At 34.7% G+C, this 24,568-nt stretch overlaps 1 protein-coding gene across 4 annotated transcripts in view; it reads left to right on the forward strand.

Annotated features, from left to right (window-relative positions):
- Positions 1-24,568, forward strand: part of STRN (striatin) — a 93,683-nt gene that overhangs the window by 44,630 nt on the left and 24,485 nt on the right. For 2 of the 4 annotated variants that reach the window (XM_019447564.2, XM_019447573.2), the window contains exons 4-11: positions 2,559-2,637; positions 5,468-5,635; positions 7,520-7,655; positions 12,784-12,919; positions 15,701-15,811; positions 17,878-17,964; positions 18,429-18,572; positions 22,873-23,009. In XM_019447564.2, the coding sequence (XP_019303109.1) occupies positions 2,559-2,637; positions 5,468-5,635; positions 7,520-7,655; positions 12,784-12,919; positions 15,701-15,811; positions 17,878-17,964; positions 18,429-18,572; positions 22,873-23,009 (998 nt within the window). The remainder of the gene's footprint in view (positions 1-2,558; positions 2,638-5,467; positions 5,636-7,519; positions 7,656-12,783; positions 12,920-15,700; positions 15,812-17,877; positions 17,965-18,428; positions 18,573-22,872; positions 23,010-24,568) is intronic. The other 2 variants (XM_019447584.2, XM_019447592.2) reach the window with 1 other exon arrangement.

Consider the following 24,568-nt stretch of genomic DNA (forward strand, 5'->3'; position numbering starts at 1 on the left):
ATTGGTTTTAAGCAATTTCATTATGATGTGCTATGGTATAGTTCCCAGGTTCTCTCCCCGTCCCCCCCCGCCCCCCCCCATTATATTTCTTGTGCTTGGGATTTGTGGAGTCTCTTGGATCTGTGGGTTTATAGTTTTCATGAAACTTGGAACTTTTCAGCCATCATTTCTTCAGATACTGTTTTTTGTTCTCCCTCCCTATGCTGTGATCTAGAAACGCTGTCCAGGCAGTGAGCGGGAATAATCACAGGGCTCACCGTGCTTCTCTTCTCTCAGGGATCATCTTCCTCTGTTGCCTGATGTCCAGTGTCTTAACCATGATTTCATCTATTTTGTTTTGTACTTGTTACAAGCAGGAGGGTAAATTGGGTCCCTCTTCTCCAACTGCACTGGAAGTACCACTCAAGTACTTTTAATATTACCAAGCAATTCAACTCTTACCACTTTAAATAAAATCCTCACTTTTTTTGATGTCATTTTTTTTTAAACTTGGTAAGGTAAGAGTGAATCTGATAGTTGATTGAGAGAACTGTGAGTTTTAACTTGGATAAAGAACGGTGGGGAAAATTAGGTTCTCATGTACAGAAGTTTTTTTGTTAATCCAAGACTTTAAAAAAAAATACGTTACCCAGGGAGTCAGATTTTATATCAGTATACAAATACACTTTATTTTTTAAAGAGGGTGAAGATGCATTCTTATTTGATTTGGCTTAATTTATTTTTTATTAAGATATAATTTACATAAGCAAAATTTACCTTTTTTAGTGTTTTCACAAACATATATGGTCTTGTTCCTACTACCCTTCTTCCCCACTCTAATCCCTGAGCAGCCGCTAATCTGTTTTATGTTCCTGTAGTTTTGCCTTTTCCAGAAACTCATATGAATTCCAGGATCATACAGAATAAATATAGCCTTTTGATTCTAGCTTTTCTCACTTAGCACAATGCATTTGAGATTCATTCGTGTTGGTGTGTTCATTCCTTGTTGAGTAGTATTCCACTGAGTGCGTGTGTCACACTTTGGTAATAACATCATGAGCTGCCAAAGTAGGCAAAGACAGTTGAGTGTATCTGAGGATAGTATAGAAAGAATTCGGGCCATTACTGATGGGAAGTTAAATGATCTCAAAAGTTCTTTCACATCTGAAATTTTTAGTCTTTTGAAATGCCAATGCACATGTTCTCACTTGGCAGGTATAGGTTACTTACTTCACTTAAAAAGGGGATAGATATATTTAGAACATACCATAGTGTATTCCTGAATTTGTGGAACAATTTGTGAACCATAGTTCCTGAATTTGTGGGTCAATGGAAGCAGATGTGTTGTTTTTCCTTAATATTGGGACATCATTTTGCCCTCTTTTTTTTTTTTTTTTTTTTTTTTAAAGTATACCCTCTGAAGTCGTCCTATCCCAAAGTACTCTTATCTTTTTAAGTTATCTTAACCCCTCCCACCCCCCACTGTACTGCTATTTCTTTGGTATATCACAGAGCTTGGCCTAACTATTTTAGGAGAAAAACGAAAATGGAAGACCAAATTCTCATTTACTTATTTCTTTAATTTCTTCTCACTGTAGTGAGAGCATGTAGAGGGAAACAGAACTCTGGAGTCACATGTGATTTCAGCACTTACAACTGTGTTTCTAACTTGGGAATCTTACAATTAACTTGTAAAACTCATCTTGCTCATCTTTAAAATGGGGATTTGGGGTTGTAAAGATTAAAAAAGATAACATATGTGTTTTTAACATAGCATCTGGAACATAGTAAATGCTTAACATCAAAATCATAAAACAAATTTTCCCAATCTCTCTTATATCTCCACTTGAATAAAACCCTGTAAGAGATCACAGTTTCTTGCAGTTCAATCAAGGGCTGATGAAAAGTGTGAACTTTTTGTTTTTGTTTTTGTTTTTGTTTTTTGTATTTTTAAAGTTGAGTCAGAGTATAGTTTGGAAATTCTGTAGTCCAGATTTATCACAGAGAGGGCTCTTTTCATTTTACTATCTTAAAAGGGTTCAGCGTCTACCAAATGATGAATTAAAGTTTTACAGGGCTTAGGTGGTTTTCATTCAAGGAATGTCTTCAAAAGAATACTTGAGGTTTTTACTTAATAACTAGTGAAGGAAATAGATGTGGATTGAAATTATTTCTTACCTAGATCTACTCTTTACCAGACTGGCTTTTCTGTCATCATTCCTGAGTACTTTGTTCTAGTTCTGATGTGGTGCTCCATAACACTTTCATTGGACTCCTATTGTATGACTTGATTTGAGTCAGTCTTTGTCCTGGAGGAAAATTCTTAGGCTACTAGAGATTGGGAAAATGTCGTTATTTTAGTTCTGCTACTCTCAGGGGAATCTAGTAGCTATAATGAATTTATATTTTGTTATGGAAATTAGATTTAAAAAACAGAATTTACATTGTCCTAAAACATACCTTACAGTGTAGTTTTGCATATTCTGATCTAATAAATTTTTATTGGACATATTTTATGAATTGAGATACTCTCTAATGTACAAAGCAAGGCATTTTTATTATGATTTAATGTTTTCCAGATGAAGGTAATGAAACAGAGGTACAGCCACAACAAAACAGCCAGTTAATGTGGAAACAAGGTCGACAACTACTCAGACAGTAAGTATCCTGTGGTTAAACAAAGAGAAGTATATTTCATCAGGGTACATATCTATATATATATATCTATAGATATATCTCTATATAGATATATCTATAGATATATACATATATATTTTTTTTGCATTTGCAACTCAGTACAATAATATTATCTCTTTTATTGTTAGACTGCTGGTATGAAAAAACTTAATTGAATTACTGTTCCTTTTTCATATTACACATTTTCCCCCCTGTGGTAGAATTCATTTTTTATTAAATATTAACAAGAATTACCAAGAATAAATTCTTTTATTTTACAATTTTAGCTTTATCAAAGAGTATATATAATAAGTGCTTATTTATTTATTTTGAGGGGGGTGGGGGAGGGGCAGAGAGAGAGGGAAAATCCCAAGCAGGCTCCACACTGGGAGCAGAGCCTGACCTGGGGCTCAATTCCACAAACCGTGAGATCATGACCTGAGCCAAAATCGAGTTGGATGCTTAACCGAGTGAGCCACCCAGGCATCCCTCAGAGATTAATTTTAAGCTTCTAAATTTTAATATATGCTTATGTTTACATTTTAAAGAATTCTGTATTCCTAAAGTTATTTTTGCATCTTTTGTACATGAATATACGTGTGTCCTAATAGAGGTCTAATCAATATTAAGATGTGAAATTTTGGGTTATGTTTTTTAAACTTTCTATTTTAAATAAATTGAAGAGCTTCTTTAATTTTCCCAATTTGCAGATATTGCACTAACATGTACTTTCTCCTATAAAATGTGTTTTGAGACTATAAAGAGGAAACAAAGCTGGAATGAGGTTCAGATGTCAGGTGGTAGGTTATAACCCACTTTACCAGCTCACTGCCTGGCTCTTGCATATCACATTTGAAATTGGTATTCTAATTTGTGCTTCAGTAAAATGAAATTTACTACCTGTTTTGTATTTTGGGGTTTCCTGTGAATAGTCTACATCTATGGTTTCCAGAGTGGATTTGTGCCGGCCATTCCTTTTGACTAATGGCAGACAGAATATTAAAATGTGTCCTTTTATGTATTTGTTATCTATTCAAAGTTAAAGAAAATGAGAATTCACTAATATTTAATAAGTGGTTTTCACTGGTGCCCTCACTTTGGTCTTAAATATGATTATGAATTTTTCTTTTTATAAATGAGTGTTCTTAAAGTGATGATTTTTAAAATGAGAAGTGGTTATCATAGTGAGCAATCTGAGAGAGAATTTTCAAAAACTTTTAAAAGATTCACAGTCTGCCCCCTCAAAGAAAAGGTGACATTCTATCAATGAATAAGGAGGTTTTCTTTAGTAAAGCCAACTTACCTATGGAAAGAGCAGTTTTTAAAACCGTTACTTGTAATGTGATTTTGTTGACAGAGATAGGTATGTATCAAATGTTAAAAACAGAAAAATATAACACCTTTGTATTGGTTTGTAAGAACAACTAATTAAATTCAGGAAAGTTAAACATTTATTCAGATTTTAATCAAAACCTTTTTTTTTTTTAAGTTTATTTTATTTTAAAAGAAGAGAGCAAGAGTGTGCATGTGCACATACAGGAAAAGAGCAGAAAGGGAGGGAGAGACAGAATCCCAAGCAGGCTCTGTGCCGCCAACATGGAGCCTGATGCGGGGCTTGATCTCACTAACCGTGACATCATTGCCTAAACTGACACCGAGAGTCAGACGCTTAACCTACTGAGCCACCTGAGTGCCCCTCATCAAAACCTTTCTATAAATATTGGATAGTATTGAAAAATGAGTGTCTTGATTTGGTAAGATACACTTAACTCCATTTCAGTCACACATCTTTGTGAAATATCTCTTTGAGCTGTAATCTGTTAATACCTGATCTTGAAATAAACTGACCTGAAACTAATTATCTTGTCTACCTTTGTTTTCTCTTTCATTTCATAGACTTGATGCTTACTTATAGGTTCATGCCTAATAATTGTCTGTCACATTTGTTAATGACAGTATTTTGGCATGACGTTTGCCTTTTTCATGTTTTTGCTGCTGCTGTTTTTGGTCTTTTTTGATCGATCTTTGCTGTTAAAGGATAACGAATGCCTTCTGTATGCCACCCAATGTATTAGATGTGTCACTCTTAGGAGGGAAGAAAGCTGAAGTTCAGGAGAATTAAAGTTACACAGGAAGAAAGTGGCAGAAATGGGCTTTAGAACCAGGTCTAGCTCTCAGTACAAACCTATTTTTTCCGTGCCGCTGGCTTTCAGTATCACACACACCCACGTGAACACACGCATCCCACATCCACAATTGAATTGTGGGCTATTTTTACTTTAGAGTTGGCTTAGGATAACAGCTTCCTTTCTGTAGAAATGACTCTTTGGAATGTACTCTTCTTGTATGTCTTGGAGGAAAGCAGATATTCTAGAAATATTCTCTCTAGCTCTCAGACAGTTGATCCAAAAACACTTTATAGCAGAAATGTAAAAAGAGTACTGGTTATAATAATTACTGTTATAAAATAGTAATTTATTAAGGATCTGAGAGTGAGTTTGCTCCAATCCTGCCTAGAAGAAAGAATGTGCTATTAGGTATATTAAGGAACAGCTTCTTCTTATGATAAATGTAATGAATAGTGTATTGTATAGTTCTTTGATTTTTTTCAGTGACCGTAGAGGCTGGTACTGCAAGAGACATCTCCATCTGGCAGCTGGAAGATTATTTATTAGCCAGTCTTACCAGCATAGTACTGTACTGTTAAGTCTTCTGCAGGCAATGAATTTAAAGAAATACTTTTATTTACATGTTAAGTTATAGAATACTGATTCCAAAATGACTGGATTGTAAGGATCCTCTTCGCACACAGGTATCTACAGGAGGTGGGTTACACGGATACTATTCTAGATGTGAAATCTAAACGAGTACGAGCTCTCTTGGGCTTTTCAAGTGACGTCACGGACAGGGAAGATGACAGAAATCAGGACTCAGTTATAAATGGCACAGAGGCTGAAGTTAAAGAGACAGCAATGATTGGGTAAGTATTTTGTCTGGGTTACTAAATAATTTTGGTTTATGGGTGACACTTGTGATACTTGCAATTTTAGATACTGTTACAGGAATAATTTTTTATAAAGTTTAATTAAAAAATGGAAATTTCATTTGGTAGAAGATAACCTATAGGGATTAGAGTTATTTGTGATTATTATAATATTTTTTGTTTAAGATATTTTTATTTGCTTGAAATTTATAGATTTAATACAGATTTTAATATCTTGAAGCTCAGTCACTTACTATTAGAACTTCACAAAAGATCGTCTTTCAAAGTTCAGTTCAAATCTGTAAAAATGAAATTTCATTCCTGGTGACCTAGAACTCCTATAAATTCCTCAAATTTTTTAGAAGTAAAACTTTTCTTAACCATGTTTGTGTATTTAATAATACTGTAACCCCTCTTTCTTTTGAAGATTATCTATTTTAAGTTTATGTTTTTAATTGATAGAATCAGTGTGAGAAATTCAATAGCTATTTGAAATATTTTGTTTTGCATTTTGGATCATATGTCATACAATTACATGTAATTTTGTTTAAAATGAACATGAACAGTTAAATAAGGAGATTCTTTATTGAAAAAAATGTTGGCATGATTCTTAAATAAAAAGCCAAAGATTCTATGAAAGTCTAAATATTATGTTACTTCATTTTAATGCATGTTAAAGCCATAAGAATGGTTTAAATTGAACTCTATACATTTTCTAGTAGGAACATCGTTTCTGTTAGTTGGAACGTTAAAATTATGGGATATGGGTAAAGGCTCAAAAATAGGACTTATAAGTTCTCTAAACAAATGTCATTGGAGCCTTCTTAAATGTATTCAGTAATAACTAAGACTACATTAACTTGTTTTTATAAATGTAAGATTAGATTGTTTCTTTGTGAAGATACAAACAATGCAGACCTTATTCCTGATTATAGTTTTACCTAAAGGATTATTGTAAGTCATTGTAAAGATGTTCAGAAAAGACCACTCTAATTGTCTTGTGTTTTGTCCTTGACCTGTGTTTTGAAACTGAAAAGGGTATTATTCTGAATCTGTCTGATTTATGTAGGGATAGAGAATAGGGTGGAAAAAACCCAAAAACAAAGCTCTCAACAGATTTGAAATTTGAGATGTATCTGTTTTGAAAATTTTGTCCGTAGTTGTGGTTAATTTTTTTTTTTTTTTTTTTTTTTTTTAAGAAAATGCCTTTATCTAAAACATTTCCTAATGAACTGGAGAGAAATCATTCTATTCTGGCTATTAGGAAATTATTTACTAGATTTATTTTGAGGGACTAAATTAAAATTGTATATGTTTGAAAAGTCACTCATTTTGAAAATGAATGGTTTATTCATTAACACGATCAAGTTTTGTAGTAATATTAGTTTGACTAATAAGTTATTTCATGTGCACATTTACTTTTTTCAGCTCCTTAGCTGTTCAGCAGAAATGTAAGATTGCATCAGAGAAAATTGACCTACTAGTTATTTTTTTAGTTATAGAAATTTATATTGTTGGAGGAAGAGTTGCAGAGAGTAAAAGAATAGAGAAAAATAGAAAATATTTTTAAATGTTTAAAAAGAAAAATATTTTTAAAAAGAAATACATTAAGTTTGACTTAAGGATCAAAAGAATACTGAATCAGGAGGGGCCATTAGTCTGAATAGTTATGATTGTAAAGTACTTTAAGAGTAACCACTTCCTATAGTGCTTTTCCAATTAAAATCCATGGAAATGTAATGGATAAGAATCAGTGTCATTCATAACATGATTTGAGGGGTCATAGTTATAATATAGACAAGTTAATGCAGCATATCATGGATTAATTCTTATGTTAAGTTTAAAAAATGAACTGAGCAAGATGTACATGTTTTAAACCAGAAAATCCGAGTTAACAGATTCTGCCTCTGTGCTGGATAATTTCAAATTCCTTGAAAGTGCAGCTGCAGATTTCAGTGATGAAGATGAAGATGATGACATTGATGGAAGAGAAAAAAGCATCATTGATACTTCAACGGTGAGTTGGTTACTCAGATATTAATATTTTTAGGGATCATGATGTGTACTTTAAAAATAATCTGTGTTCTTCAACCTAAACTCTTAACTTTTTGTGTGTGTGTGAATTTGGGGATATTTAATCTAAGAGGTTTTAGTATTGAGTTAAAATTCAAGAATATTTTTAGGATTGCAGCTTTCTCTTAAAGGTCCTCACTCTTTGGGGCACCTGGCTGGCTCAGTTAGTAGTACATGTGACTCTTGATCTCAGGGTTGTGAGTTTGAGCCCCATGTTGGGTGGAGAGATTACTTAAAATATAAAAAAAAAATCTTGAAAGGTCCTTACTCTTTGACTTGTTAGCTCATTAAACATTTCAGTATTTCTGCAGAGCTGGTGAATGTGGTAAAAATGTGTGTGTTGTACCAATGAAGCGTTATTGGTGCTATAAGACAATAGAACTGACAGACCCATTATGGTGCCTGATGGCGACTGGCATCACCTCTAATTGATGAGGTTTTTGTGACTTTTGCCTGGGTTGCTTTGGTAGACAAATGTTAGAGACTCTCAGAACTCTTCCATTAGATTTCTTCAAACAGATTTAAAGTTATTCTGCAGTTTTGTTTAGATCTTCATAAATTTATTGACTTTCCTATGGTAGTTTCCTGGAATAAGAAGTGTCTCTTGCTTCTTCTCCCTTCTCTTCCCTTCTCCGTTCTGTCACCTTCAGCCCCTCTTGTTATTTTCCCTCTCTTCTTTTTTCCTCCCTTCTTTTTCCTCCTCCTCCTCTCTTCTCTCTCTTCGTCTTCCCATCCTTCTCCTCTTTTAAGTAATAGATGAGGTCATGCTTTGTTTAGAAAAATGTTTACATTTCCTCTTCCATGTGTATTTAAGAAGAGTAAGGTAGAAAGCAAGGTAGGGAAGCTGACTGGACCTAGAGTTGAAAGCCTTGGGGTTAAGTCCCATTTCTGTTACTAGTTACCTGTGCTTCTTATCCTTCAGGCTTAGTTTTATACTTTGTAAAACAGAGGTTATAATACCCATCTTATCCTCAGAGGATTTTGTGAGGAATAAATGAGATGTTGTATATGAAAATGATATATACGCTTTCTGGGTGTAACTCCTCTGTTCTTGATGCTGTTTGCTTCCATCAGAGACTCTCAAATTATTACTTCCAGATTCTTATTTCCCTGAGCCACTGTTCAGTAGCATTCTGCTGGTACAGGCTTGTCATGGGCATTATTTGAACTTCAAGTAGTCACCCCCAATTTTTCGTATGCAAATACGTAGTAATAGCATGTGTTTTAATTTCCTATATGAAAAGAAAATGCCTAAACTTGTATGATCCCTTTTCTCTGTCCTAGTCATTTGGAAATTTTCTACTGCCTTGTGATTTTTATGGGCTGATTGCATTGAGATCATATTTTCCCATCAAAATACTTTATTCGTAACTCAGTGGTAAATGATCGCTGATTATGATGCTTTACATTACTTGTTAGCCATTATATTGATTTAAATATTAAGAAAATCTGTAAGTTGATTATTCTAAGTATTAAGTATGGTCTTCCTAGAAATTCCTAACCGTAAACTGGTTTCAAGAATTTTTAAGTAATCAAATTCATAAAGATCTCCTATCTTCCAGTTAGTGCAGATTGTAGCAATTCTGTGACCAAGCAGTGAAGGCACAGCTAATATAAAATACTTAACCCCATTTAAGCACTGGATTCAAAAATCCTTTTAGCTTTTCAGGAAAAAATATCTCTAAACAAATAATTTCTTTGTAAAGCTTTGCTAATTTTTAGGATACTGTACACTCATTTTCATGGCTGCAGGTTAATAGCCACATACCAAAAGGACTTTCAAAGTCTAACTCTGTGTAGCAATGAATAAGCATGACTTAGAAAACGTATCATGAAGCTATATAGAGAATGGCTGAAAATTATTCTATTAAAATGTTTCATGAACAAACAGGTTTTTAAACTGTTATTTCTTTAATCAAAATCGTTTAATAGATTCAACTACGAAAATATAGGAACAAAGCCATTAGTAACTTTTATTTGTGTGTAGGCTATAAAATAGTATTGTGGTATCTTCAAAAAACTGCTGTGTTCTCTTATCTTGCTCTTTACCCTCTATTACAGTTTGATTGTTCTTTGAGTTACATTCTGGATCATTTCCTCCTCTTTCCTTCTTCTTCCTCATGATCAACCTCTTCATCTTATTTTTCTTTACCATCATGGTCTTCATTCTTATCATAGTACCATTAGTTATGTGTAATAATGATCTTGAAATTATACATGTATATATAAAGTGATTATCTTTAAAATTTTGAAGGGTAACTTCACCAGCAAGATTTAGTCTTCACATTCAGATACTTAGGAAGAAAAGTAATGGGATTAAGAATCATTAACTGTTGTGTTAGTCACAGTCTTATCCCTATTTATGTTATATTTCTTCTAATGATTTGAAAAGGGACCTTCTATCCCTTTTTCTAATCTTTGTGGCACCCTGTACAACTCCTAACTTTTTTGTATCTGCCTTAATTTCTTAAGCTGATTTGTAAACTCACTGAAGGTAAGAGTGGAGTGGAACCTTAGATGTAAGGAAAAGTAATACGTGCTTATTACAACAAACCCCACCCCTTCCCATTTACTAATCCTACTCTTTGTTGGTAACCATACTTTTCTTGTATGCCTAACCATTAAAAACACAGGAGTTTTGGGGTGCCTGGGTGGCTCATTTGGTTGAGCATCCGACTTCGGCTCAGGTCATGATCTCGCAGTTCGTGAGTTCGAGCCCCTCGTCGGGCTCTGTGTTGACAGTGCAGAGCCTGAAGCCTGCTTCTGATTCTGTGTCTCCCTCTCTCTCTGCCCCTCCCCCGCTCACACTCTTGTTTCTCTCCCTCTCAAAAATAAATAAACATTAAAAAAAAAGAACAAAAAAAAAAAACCCACAGGAGTTTTAATTTATTTAGGTTGGGGAGACTTGATAGACAGTGATCTGCAGGTTGCCATATTTTCATTCATAAGGTTATGTGGAGGAGATGAAACCTAGAACAGATTAGGAGTTAATTTTGTGACTTAATACCATATTTAGTAATGAGAATGTTGAAAATACATTCAGAATTTCTATGTAAGTCTGTATTTTCTCTGCCCTTTTTGTCAAGCATCGAGAACAAGAATTCTCTATCTACAAGATGTTGGTGATGGCCTATCTAATTTATACCTGGTGTCCCATCAGGGTCAAGGAAAGAGAGGGATCAAGCCTCTAGGGTAAAAGAAGAGGGATTAGGCAGTGTGTTTGTGGAGCAATGAAGGTTAGCATCTTCTCTTGGCATAACTCTTGAGAGATACTTTTTGACCTTGGTCTGGCCGCCCAGGGAAAATTAGAACAAATTATTGGCATGTGGTTACAAAAGAATTCACCTTCCGCATGGTTTTTCTGTACCACAGTATGTCAAACTGGTCTTGCTTTTTTTGTTTGTTTAATAGATTCGTAGATGGGAGATTGGAATATGCTGTAAACATAAAAGTATGTCTTGATTTTAGGGAAATATTCTGAATAGTTAAACCAGTTATTCTAGCAGCATTAAAGAATCCTTGATTTCTCCTATTCAGTTTTTACACACACACACACACACACACACACACACACACACACACACACACACACACCAGGACAGTTAAGGCAGATAAGGTTTCATTCATTGCACCAGCTTTCTTCTTCTGATAGTGGCTTCCTGGAGTGCTGCACTGAGAAGGATTTTTGAGACTGTATCTGATCTTAGATGAAAAGCACTATGATTGGTAAGTGATACCAGGAATGAGCAGGAGAACAGGGTAATACAAGTCAGGTATTTGTTATCTCTTAGAGTCTGTTTCTAGACTCTAGTCTGTCCTATTGATGAGTCTGTTGAACCCTTAAAATTTTAAACCACTCACAATAACCCACTGATACAGTTTGATCATCTCATGCTATTTCCATTTTGCATGAAATGAAGAAGCTGAGGTCTGGAGAAGTTGAGATACTGAGTCCATTGTAGCAAAAGAAACTGCAAACCAGTCATCCTAATTTCTTTGGGCTCTTAGTGGTGCAGGTGACTAAAAAGAAGATGATTCATAACGAGTATTGGCATATAGATCTCAAAAATTACCACTGCATGCCTTAAGCCTAAATTTTAATCCTTCAACTGGATTTGTGATTCCAGAGACATTCCTAAATAGATAGAATGAGACATAACAGCCCTTGCCAGATTTTCTAGTAAATCTAAGTTAAGTCACACTCTGAAAGATCAAGGTTTTAGAAAAAGTTTAAATATGTAGAGAGTTATTGGAGAAAACTGATGCCAGGTTGGAACAGTAGAAATAGTAATGGGAACCTTTTTTCCCCCTCTAACCGAATACTTTCTAAGTCTTAAGGCATGCATTTTGGGATTTTAGATTTTTAAGGGAATGATGTAGTAGAGTTAACCTTTATCATGGTTATATTCTGTAAAACCTTTGCACTGTTGTGTGACACGTTTCTCATTTTGGTTAGAATAGAATGTCTACACGTTACACAGGCTGCCTCCAAGAAATGTAAGAGATGGTTGTGGTTCTCCTAGTACTGTAGTATGTCAGGGACATTTTTCATCGACTATAACAATGTTTTCAATATCTGATTTCATTCGTTTATTTAAAACAGGCCATCATTGAACAAAGTTTAAATGGTTACTTTAAAATGTGTAATGTGTATCTTTTCAAAATGACCCCTGTTTTCCATTGATTTGGTTAGGTATTACAGCTATTTAACATAACGAAGATCTACTTTCTGAAGAAACCAATAGTTGGGTTTTCTCATTCGATGAGAAAGGGATACTGTTTTTCTTTATTTAAATTAATTCCAGGGGCACCTCGGCGGCTCAGTCGGTTAAGCGGCTGACTTCAGCTCAGGTCATGATCTCGCGGTCAGTGAGTTCAAGCCCCGCGTCGGGCTCTGTGCTGACAGCTCAGAGCCTGGAGCCTGTTTCAGATTCTGTGTCTCCCTCTCTCTGACCCTCCCCCGTTCATGCTCTGTTTCTCTCTGTCTCAAAAATAAATAAACGTTAAAAAAAATAAAGAAAGAAATTCCATAATATATCCTAAAATTTTAATTTAGCATGTTTTTTCGTTAGATCGTTAGGAAAAAAGCATTGCCTGATAGCAGTGAAGATCGAGATACAAAAGAAGCCCTAAAGGAGTTTGACTTCTTGGTTACGTCAGAGGAAGGAGACAGTGAGTCTAGAAGTGCAGGCGATGGAACGGAATGGGGTAAGGAAGCATACGGATCCCACCAGAGACGTTAAGTAAAAGAAACCAGTATTTTACCAGCAGGGCAACATCTTGAAGAACACTGTAAATTTCTCATAATGTTGAAATGTTGAACATCCTATGAACTTTTTACTATTGTCACCTTTTATCTGGTGTATATATCTGTGTGTGTGTGTGTGTGCATGTGTGTGTCTGTTTAAAGAAAGTTGTATTGGTTATCTTATTTTTTTTTTTTAAATATAAGCAATATCCATGAAAATAATTTGAATCCGTATGCAGACAGTTCTGCGTTTTCTGCCTAGAGAGTAGAACTTGTAAATCTAGATTTTGTAGAAATTGTTGAGTATGAGAATGTAATAGAGGGTTTTAGAGACTCATCTCTGGCATCTTCTGTGCAAAAAGAAGTACAGATTTAAAAAATTGTAGTTACTCATTCTAGGCAGATTTCATCAGTTTGTACAAGGCATAGAAACCAATTGTATGGAAACCAATTTGACAATAAATTTCATATATTAAAAAAAAAAAGAATTTTGTTAGTTTCTGGCAAGTAATAGATTTCACCACACATCTTCTGTGACCTTCCATTACTATTGTTGTGAGTCTAGTGAAGATAACAATAAGGTTTAACTTTTAATTAAAAAAAAAATGGAAGACACTCTAGGATCCAAAAGCTACCCAGTTTAATTTATTACTAAGAGCTGATTGATGAAATATTAACATTTTTTTTAATGTTTCTTTTGAGACAGAGGGAGACAGAGCTGGAGTGGGGGAGGGGCAGATAGAGAGGGAGACACAGAATCTGAAACAGGCTCCAGGCTCTGAGCTGTCAGCACAGAGCCTGATGCGGGGCTCAAACCCACGAACCGTGAGATCATGACCTGAGCCGAAGTCGGATGCCCAACCGACTGAGCCACCCAGGCGCCCCGAAATAGTAACATTTTAAATTGTTAGATCTTTCTGGAAAAATAGAGTATTTTTATTATTGATAGATTATAGTTAGAGCTATAAAAATGTTGAGAGTTTTAAAATTTATTATGTTTAGTATATTCAGAGGCCCAATAAAGTTTTTAAAACTGTAGATTGAAATTTAAACTTGTTAAAAATAGATTCCTGTTTGTTCTGATTCATTTAGATTTATTCCAGTCATCCAACAAATATTGATAAAGTGCCTTCTATGTGCCAAGTCATTTGGTGAAGATCCTTACCCCTGTGGTCCATATAGTCTACTAAGGGAATATAACCAGTAAGCAATAAACATAAATGATAGAGCATGTCAGAAGGTGATAAATGTTATGGGAAATAGAAAAAGTAGAACAGAGTAAAGGAGATAGGGAGTGCTGGGCTCAGGGTGGCCTGGAGGAGACAGATTACAATTTAAAATTGTAATGGGGTAGGCCCCATTGAGGGGTAACATCTGGACAAAAGACTTGAAGTGGATTGATGGGTTGACAGTAAGATATCTAGGGGAGGAATATTCAGGAAAAAAAAAAGCTACAGCAAATGCCCCAGGATAGCAGTAGCCCTCATATGCTTGAGGAATTCTGGGACACCAGAATGACTGACGCAGAGTGATTCTAAGGGGAATATGAATATGGTAACAAATGATCAAATCGTGTAGGGCCGTAGACCACTGGTGACATGGGGAACCACAGGGGAATTTGAGCAGAAGGGTGACATGGTCTGACTTTTAAAGCATCATTCTGGCTGCTGTATTGAGAAAGACTACCTATAGTAGCCATTGTTGGTAATAATCTTGATGTTAGGGGAAAGGAGGCAATTATTGTAGTAATTCTAGCAAGAGACAGAGTGATTAGAAAAGTAGTGTATGTGCTAAGTAGTCAGATTCTGGATGTGTTTGGAAGGTAGAAAAAACAGTATTTCCTGAAATATTTGATGTGAGGTGTGGAAGAAAGGGAGTTTTTTGGTCTGAGCAAATGGCAGGATGAAACATTGGATTTGGAAAAGGGGGGAATTTGATTTTATATGTTTAGTTGGAGATATCTTTTAGAATTTCTCGTGGAAATGTAGAGTGGGCAGTTGGATATGAGTCTTGAGTTCAAGCAAGAGTTCTGAGCTAACACATAATGTTATATAGCATATAAATTTATACTAAGTATAAAATATTTAACATATTTACTCCTTAAATTTTCTTCTCTTGAAATAGTGAAAATTAATGATTGAATTTCTTATCTGCTAGAAGCTCAGTTTCCTGTTTAAGAACTTATAGGCTAACAAATCACTTAAATTGCTTTAAATTTTGAATGAAGGTTGATTGATAAGTTTACAAAGTGCTGTTTATAAGGCCTGTAAAAAAAATGATTAGTTGATGAACACATGCCAAAAATATAAAATTTTTGAAATGAAAAGATCATTGAAGACTGTTTTGTATAATCTCTTAATAATAATCTTCTCTCATTACATAAATTAATAAGTGTTTTTTTTGTGAGTCAGTCATAACTGAATTCAGAAAATGGAATGAAAATGAGGGCTTCTCATTATAGAGTTGTGGGGCTTAATTTAATAAAAGTCACTCAAATCTTCTAGTGTTTTTTTCTGTTTCTTTCAAGAGAAATTTAATATTATTACCTAGGAAATTGAATTGTCGTTTCTTAGATATTACATTTTGTATGACTTATATATCTAAAGAATAAGCAATAACTTTAAAATTAGTGTTACATTGAAGAAAATGGTTGTTGTCATTCAGTGACACAACAGTGAATTGACTTATAGTGTTCAATATTTAATTTAAAAAGGCTATTTCATTTGTTTCACTCTATTTAGAAAAGGAAGACCAGTGTCTCATGCCTGAAGCCTGGAATGTGGACCAGGGAGTAATTACCAAACTCAAGGAACAATACAAAAAGGAGAGAAAGGGGAAAAAGGGGGTGAAGAGTAAGTGGAAAACATTGTATCTGTAAACCATAAATCTTTCCTTTTTTATATCCCCCAATTTTTTTCCCCAATGTTTTCCTAAAACCACTTACTCTTTTTCTTTTCTGCTCCTGGTCTCTTTCGTTTTCATCTGCTCTCAGGGGTTGAAATTAAGTGGTTAGTTATTTGATTGTGACCTTAAAAAAATAAAAACAACCATGCTTCTGATTATGGAATCATAATATATCCCAATAATAAATCTAGAGCCTTGTGAGAATATGGAACTATATATTCAAAACATAGTGATAATTTCATTTTTAAAGTATATGTGCTTAATTAATTACCACAATGATTTTTCACTGTTGACAGTTTTAAATCTCATCTAGTTTGACCCTCTGGCAATCCACCAAAATTACTGCAAATAATTTTAGACCTTGGAGACAGAAAGTTAATTTCTACCCCTGAATATTCTGTGTGTTCATAACACACAGTTCATTTGCTCTCACTACTATATGCTATACAGGGCAGAGAGTCAAATACACAACTTTTAAAAGTATTTATTTTCTAATTTAAGAATTTTGGCCAATTTCATTTATAATAATATTGCCAATTAGCTTTTTTCTTTTTAATAAGATGTCTGCCATATAAAAACTGGAAGCTAAAATGAAATTGCTAGCCTTGTGAACCATATATAACCATATATATATATATATATATATATTTATGCAAATTATTAGGTTTAGCAATAGATCTAATTAAGTATGTAAAGTAGAAACCTTGAAGAAGCTTTCAAGCATCCCTGAAAACCATCTAAAACACCTTTTTAGGACAGCAAAGCTAAACTACCTCCTGTGCTTCCACTCCCGTTGACCATATGCACATGGGTCTCCCTTTTATGGCAAAAGGAATTGCATCCTTTGAGATATTAAAGTAGTGTAAAGTGGGATTAAAATCCAGTTTAGTGAAACATGTATTTAAAAGTTGGAAAAAGCGTAGTTGTTATTAATAAACAATTCAAATCTTTATTTAAAATATGCTAGGAGTTACAAGTATTTAACTTGAATGGATTAAAAAGTCAGTGGCTATTTTTGATGTTATACTTGTACCAATGATTACATAACTAAGAGCTATTATTTGATGCCTTCTCAATATAAATTAAATTATAATGAGAAATATTAATATTAAAACATTAAGAGCATTTTGTACTTTTTATCCAAATGTATGGATAATAAATGTGATCTTAAACAGTAATGAGACATGATTTACTAGGGCTTTTCAGAGCCATGGCAAAACCAGTTACACTGAAATTTTAATGCAAATGTCATAAATGAGAAAGGAGAATATTTTAATTTTCAGGTTGACATAAGTTGATATTTCTTTAAGTCATTATGCTACAATAATGTTTTGAAATGTAAAAAATCTCTCATTTGGAAGGGTATCCAGGATTTACGTAGAATCCACCTACTATTATACTGGTTATTCAGTTCTTGTCAAATATCAAGGCATTGCTATAGTTGGCATTTAGCACTTATGATCTAAAATGGCACCATTTGACTGGAACCGTATTCCTACTAATGGAAGCTATTGGCTTTCCTGAATCTGGAGATTATGATCAGCAAGCAGGTATATAGCACATAGTTTTTTTGTATGACAAAGAAAAATGACTACAGGGGGAGAAATTTTAATATCTTAGGGTAGAGGGACTGCAGGGTGAGGCTCCACACATTTTGTTTATCATCATCAGTTCACACTGTTTTCATAAAATGGTGATCTGGGAACAAGTGAAGACATGGTAAAAACAGAACTGAAGCAAAACTTTGACCTGGTATGAAGCAGAAATTTACAAACCCCCACAAATATTTTTTTTTAATTGAACGTTTACTGTTGGAAAAATTTGATTCCTATTGATACGGCCCAGTAGAAATATTTCCAGTCAAATCGTGTACTCCAATCATACGGTCTTGAAATATATTTCTAGGTAGTAGTTAAAATTGCTTAAAAATAGTTGTATTCTTTGCTGGTATAGGAAAAAAAACCATAATGGACTATGGGTAAGATTTTCCCATTCTTAATTAAACTTGTAACAGGAAAAACTACCGAAGATCTGTTTCAGCCTCTATCCTATATAAAACAGTCAAAACAGGGATGTGGGAGAATGAAGAATCAAAGTTCAGGTAAGTAATCAGTAGGGCATGAGACTTCACCTTGGGTACCATAGCTTCAGGATGTAAGGCAGTGAATGCAACTTCACATAAATGGACAAAAAGGAATGTTGCCGTTTAACTCAGTACACAGTAGCTTCACAATCCCTGGTATCTGTCGTCATTTAGAGCAATATATAAGGATTAAAAGAATGCTGTTATTTTTAATGGTCCAAATTGCATATGAACATGATTTTTTATTGAAATAGCGATATTATTCCATTAGCTTAATTTTTAAAATATATGTAAAGCATAATTCTTCTCAAGAAATAAACTTTTAAAGTAATTTGAAAACTTGGAAAGTAATTACTTTTTAATATAGTAGGGTAGTTTTAAAGGTGAATGTAAGCAAATGTGAATAAGGTTTATGGCACCATTTTGATGCAGTTGGATAATTCCATTCTTTTTTGTTCTCTTCCTCCCTGTTTCTGGGCTAGGGCCCAATAGGTCAAAACTACAAGATATGCTTGCTAACTTGAGAGATGTTGATGAACTTCCCTCGTTACAGCCATCTGTGGGTTCACCTTCCAGACCCACCAGCTCCAGGCTTCCAGAACACGAAATAAATAGGGCAGATGAAGGTAAGTATATGACACTCCCGAGCGCGCGCGTGCGCGCACACACACACGCGCACACACACACACACACACACACACACACACACACACTACTGGGAAATGCATATCTAAATTCAGTTATTAGAAAGGACTTTCCTAAGAAAATAACTTTATTTTACGTATGTTTGATTGACACGGTGTTCCCCAAATGTAGGCTTTCTTACATTCAAGGGGTTTGATTCCCCCTTCAATCTGTTAGACTTGAAAAGGGTGCATAAACAGCAAGTCCAACTCCAGATTCTAGTCCACCTCCCTAGAAGCCGTGTATTTGGTATGTACAGGCTGTTTTATTCACCCTACTGCAACAAGAAGAAAATTAAGTCTATATGATAGGTAGTAAATGTTTACTTTGAGATTCACATAAATATTTTCAGATGTTTTCTTTAAAGTTTGTCATTGATAAGTGAAAACCAGGGGGGGGGGGGTGGGGGGGGGGGTGGGGAGGACACCTGAAAGTCTACTCACACTTGCAACTGTGTTTCTTTGTTCCCTTTCAGTCCTTGTCTGTGTGTATTTTTTTTTACAAAGTTACAGTCACCACGTAGAGTAATTCTATCTTGTTTTATTTATGTAACATAAAGTCCCAAAACAACTTTCATAATTATAATTTTGAGATTACACATTATATTTTAGACTTGATACTTCACCATATCCTTTTTGGATATTTAGGTTCCCAGTTTTTTACAGTACCGTCTTACGGTGTTTAAATACAATTCTGCCTGTTTTCTAGACATAAGTTCTGACTTATCTATTTATAAATAGATAAAATGCTTATATGTAGAAATTGATCTAAACTTTTTTTTAATGTTTATTTATTTGAGAGAGAGAGAGAGAGAGAGAGAAAGTGTATGTGCAAGTGGGGGGAGGGGCAGAGAGAATTCCAAGCAGGCTCTGCATGCTGTCAACACAAAGCATGATGTGGGGGCTTGAACCCACGAACCATGAGATCATGACCTGACCCGAAATCAAGAGTCAGATGCTTAACTGACTGAGCCACCCAGGCACCCCTAGAAATTGATTTTAAAGTATGTATTTACATTAGCTGAAAATCCAGTATGATGTAAAAGGAACCTTGATGATTAATAAATATTTTTCAATATTTATTTTTTAGAATTGCCTTGAATTTAAATACTGTAATTGTTTGCAGTGAATATGCTTCTTCAAATTACTATTTATTGAATAAAACAGACTGGGAAAAAGCCACAGAAAAATCATAAGTGTTTTTCTTTCTTGGGTTTTAAATTCAGTTACATTTTAGAGAGACATAAACTGATAGAACCTTGATGGACAGATTTTCATGGTCGGAGTACTTTTTAAATGAAACTTTTGACCATCACATGGTTAGTTATTTATTAGAGTTAATTTTATACATAGTATACTTGGAATTTATTACTCATACATTAAATAACGAAGACTTGTACATTACACCTTTATAGTCTAAATACACAATTTCTTTGATATAGAGACGTCTTTTGAATTAAAGATGTGAAGTCATGGACCTCATTAGGTGTGTTTGTTGTCCTCTAGGAGATACATTCACTTGACACTATCCATGTGAGAATTTTAATCAGTTTGTTATTCTAAGATCAAGTCTAGATAAGAAGTTCATTTTTCTTTTGTTCTAGTAACTCCTAAAGAGTTTTATCAGAGATTTCATCTTGCAGCATTCTAATAACAGAGGCAGAATAAGTACTATATACTAAATGACAAATGTATAGAAGCATTACATAAGCCACAGAAAGTGCCCTTCATGGAAAAAAATATTGAAGAACCTTAAAACTGAAGCGTTGAATATCTAACTTACTGTCTCTAACATGGGTCCTATAAGCTTTCTTCCTCAGTGAAAGGTTTTCAAAAATATAAAAAGTATGTAAGAAATACACGGTGTATTTACTTGCCCATGAATGATGCCTCTTGGTCTCCAGTTTAGTTTCAGAAAAAGTGTCCGTAGCCTGTGTGTGCTATAAATGTTTATCACTTTATTTTTGTTTTAATGGTTTTGTTTTAATTATTTAACTGTAAATAGTAAAGAGGCACAGTTAAATAATTTTGTAAAAGCTGAAGAAATGTGGCCTATCGTCTCAAGTTGTAAGGAGTCTTAGAGTTCTGCCCATGGTCGTTCCCTCTGGCCCTCGGGTCTGCTGGCTTAGCCAGGGAGTGTGCTGGAAGGAGCTCTGCCTTTGTTTCAAGGTTTTACATGGTCATTTTTAGAGCATTGTTTAAATTAGCCCAAACAGAGTATATGCTCAAATCCCATGAATCTTAGTCTTGTTTTTAAGAGTCCTTTTTATTTCACACCTGAACAAAGTTGTCTGGATACAGTAGAAATGAAAACAAACAAAACACCTGGCTGAAGACCCAGTCTCATAGTCTCCTGTGAGTCATTTGATTGAAATTTGGCATGAAAATTGCTATTCTAACCTAAACAGTCTCCACCCTGCAGTAGTTAATGTGAGAGCTGCTCGAACTCCTCAGAGGATATGTGGTATGTTTGGGTAAAACCCATTTTTATTATTGCTGCTTTATTGCATGGTGGTTTTAATTGCATAAGGTCTTAATTTATGTTCTCCTTTGTTCTTATAAGGGTTTTAAGACATAACTCTTAGGTCTTCTATTTTTAAGACATAACTATTCTTTCATTTCTTCAACAAATACTTATGATTGAATCTAAACTTACATAATTTAAAGCTGAAAAACACCTTTAAATCCAGTTTTCTACATATACTAATTAATATATTGACTTGTTTCTTTTAAGGAAACAAAACATTTTTTAGCAGCCAGAGTTTAAACTGTTAAATTCGTCTTATCAACTTATAAATGTTTGCTATTAGTAAAGTAACCACCTCTAGAAAACTACTCAAAGACTATCTTTGACAGTTTGCCAGCATAATTGCATTTATAAAAATCAACAATCTACTATTGACCAAATTAGGTAAAACTCCTGTTTTACTTTGGCATTTTGCTTTTAACTGATTCTTCTGTGATGGTGATTGGAGGAATTGGATTGGTATGTTCAGTGTCATCTATTACAAAGAAGATAGGGCATCAGCTCGCGGCTAATGAAACTGTTCAAATGGACACTTCGATAAAAAAAGTCTTTGAAATAAAAATCCACTTATAGTGAAAAGAAAATGTCTTTGAAACAGACATTTTTAACTGAACTATGCCTGTAGAAAACTGTAGAAGTGGTAAGGGAGCAGGTCAGTGAATTATCACAAAGTGAACCCAGCTGTGTTACCACTGCCTCGGTCAGAATCCGAACATGTACCAGGGTCTTGAAGGGCTGCTTGGGCTTCAAGTTACTGCTTCTCCCCTTCTCTCCAGACACAGTCCTGAGTTCTAACACCAACATTAAGTTTGCCTCATATAGGCATATTTTATAGTTGTAACTATTTTACTTCTTTCTTTTTTTTTTTTAATGTTGATTTATTTTGAGAGAGAGAGAGAGAGAGAGAATGCACCATGAGCAGGGGAGAGGCAGAGAGAAAGGGAGAGAGAGAATCCCAAGCAGACTCTGTGCTGTCAGCATGGAGCCTAATGTGGGGCTCAAATTCACGAACTGTGAGATCATGACCTGAGCCGAAATCAAGAGTCAGACGCTTAACTGAGCCACCCACGCACCCCAGTTGTAATAACCATTTTCGTTTGAAATTTTCTGTATTCTTCCGAGTTATAGAATTAAGCAATTTTATTTTGAATGAGACCAGGAATGTTCAGATCACTTGTTACTTATGTTTAATATTTGATAGAAGTAATTTGAGTAATTAACATGAAATAGCAAACGAGGAAAGCCTACTTTGCTTTAGTCGTATTATTTTTTTGTATAGTGAAAAAGAAGGGACAATGGTCTATTGAATTTGTTTCCTGTTGTACTTTTCTTTTTTCTCTTTCTTTGTTTTAATGTTTATTTATTTTTGAGAGAGAGGAGAGAGGGAGCCAGAGGATCCAATGTGGGATCTACAGGGGCTGCGGAGAGCCCAATGTGGGGCTCGAACCCACAAACAGCGAGATCATGATCTGAACCAAAGTCAGACACTTAACCGACTGAGCCACCCACAGACCCCTCGTGTTGTACTTTTCAAATTAGATGATACCTTTGCCTTTGGTTAAGATACGGAAAAAGCAACCAGTTCTTGAGGATTTTCTGCTCACTGAATTTTACTGTGTTTGAATGCATTTAAAAATAATCAAATATAGACATGCCCTTAAGAGACTGTTTACACTTTAGAAGTTTTTTTATGTGTCTGCTGTCTTCCCCCTTCAGTGGAAGCATTGACCTTTCCTCCTTCTTCTGGGAAGTCCTTCATCATGGGAGCAGATGAAGCCCTTGAAAGTGAACTGGGACTTGGAGAATTGGCTGGACTTACAGTGGCCAATGAAGCAGATTCACTAACTTATGATGTGAGTCATGGTTTTATTTTTGTTGTTTTTTCATTTCTTAGAAATAAAAAGTTAACCTAATAGAAAAAGATAACAGTGGTAAAATTTCTTTACAGGTATAGAATTTGGTTCTGTTTTAATTGCAAACTTTGAAAATACAGTATTTTTCACATTGTGTAGAGATTAAAATTATGGTCTTTGCCTAAATCCGTAAGTTTTTATATCTTGTTTATTGGTTTTAGATTAAGGGAAAGAATTCCCTTTCTGTTACCAAGTTTGGATTTTATGTTTTAAGGCACCAGAGATCACTTGAAATTCATGCCTCCCTAATGGCAACATTTGAGTTTCTTCTTCCGTACATTATCAGTGAATACTTGGTCTACAGGAGATTTTAGTTATTGTTAGGCAGGGATGTCTACAGGGTGTCTTGCAGATGTTAAGGCTGACCCATCAGTGATTTAGACCAAAACTGAAATCGTCATACCTTTACACATGCATGCATTTACTTAATCCCAAACACAATTGTTTTATAACTACATTTAAATTGTCAGAAAAACAGTTGCCTGTTTTATAAAGTATTTACAACCTGTCTTGTCTTGATGAAAATGGTCTCACTTTGATACCTCATTATCCTTGTTGGAGAACACAGTATAGCTCCTACCACATGGGGGCTGTAAAGATGGATGCTTAAGCAAACCATGGATATGAGAAGGATGTGCTCCAAAGAGGAACCTCACCACTCACTCTTCTTCCTACAAATCAAAATTCTCACTCTTTGCTAAGTCCATTAGTAAGTCTTTTGGGTTCTTCCTCCAAAAATACCTAAAACCGTTAGCTGTTTTTTACTTTTCATCCTACTCCATTGTTTTCTTCACCTGGAACTACTACAATAACCTCATCTAAATGGGCTCTTGGTTCCCCATTCTCTGCATATATGGTACAGGTTTTTAAAAAATATTTGTTTCTAGTAGTTTTGTATCCTTATATTCTACATCTGTTGTGTATAAAAGCACAATTTAGTTGACTTTTGTTTTTTCATCTAATATTTGACAATCTTTTTATTTTTTTAATTTTATTTAATTTTTATGTATGTATGTACTTATTTTTGAGAGGGTGCAAATGAGCGAGGGGCAGAGAGAGAGAGAGAGAGAGAGACAGAATCCCATGAGGGGCAGAGAGCGAGGGAGGGAGGGAGAGAGAGAGAGAGAGAGACAGAGAAGCGGGGCTCACGTTCGCCCCATAAGGGGCTGGAACTCCTGAATCACAAGATCATGATCTGAGCAGACGTCGGATGCTTAACCAGCTGAGCCACCCAGGTGCCCCTGACAACGTTTTTAATTGGAGCATTGAGTCCATTTCTTTTTAAAGTAATTACTGATATATTTGGATTTAAGCCCACTGTTTATTTGTGCTACCTGTTCTGTGTTCTTTTTTCTCCTATTTTTAGCTATATTGGGATTCTTTTTTATAAGTCACCCCCACTCCATTATTTGGAGATTATACAGTCTTTCATTACTCTTTCTGTTGTTACCCTAGAGATTACCACACATATCCTTATCAAAATTTTAATGCACAGACCT

Source organism: Panthera pardus, unplaced genomic scaffold (genome assembly GCF_024362965.1).
Source record: "Panthera pardus isolate Hobbes unplaced genomic scaffold, ASM2436296v1 HiC_scaffold_26, whole genome shotgun sequence".
NCBI classification, from domain to species: Eukaryota; Metazoa; Chordata; class Mammalia; order Carnivora; family Felidae; genus Panthera; species Panthera pardus.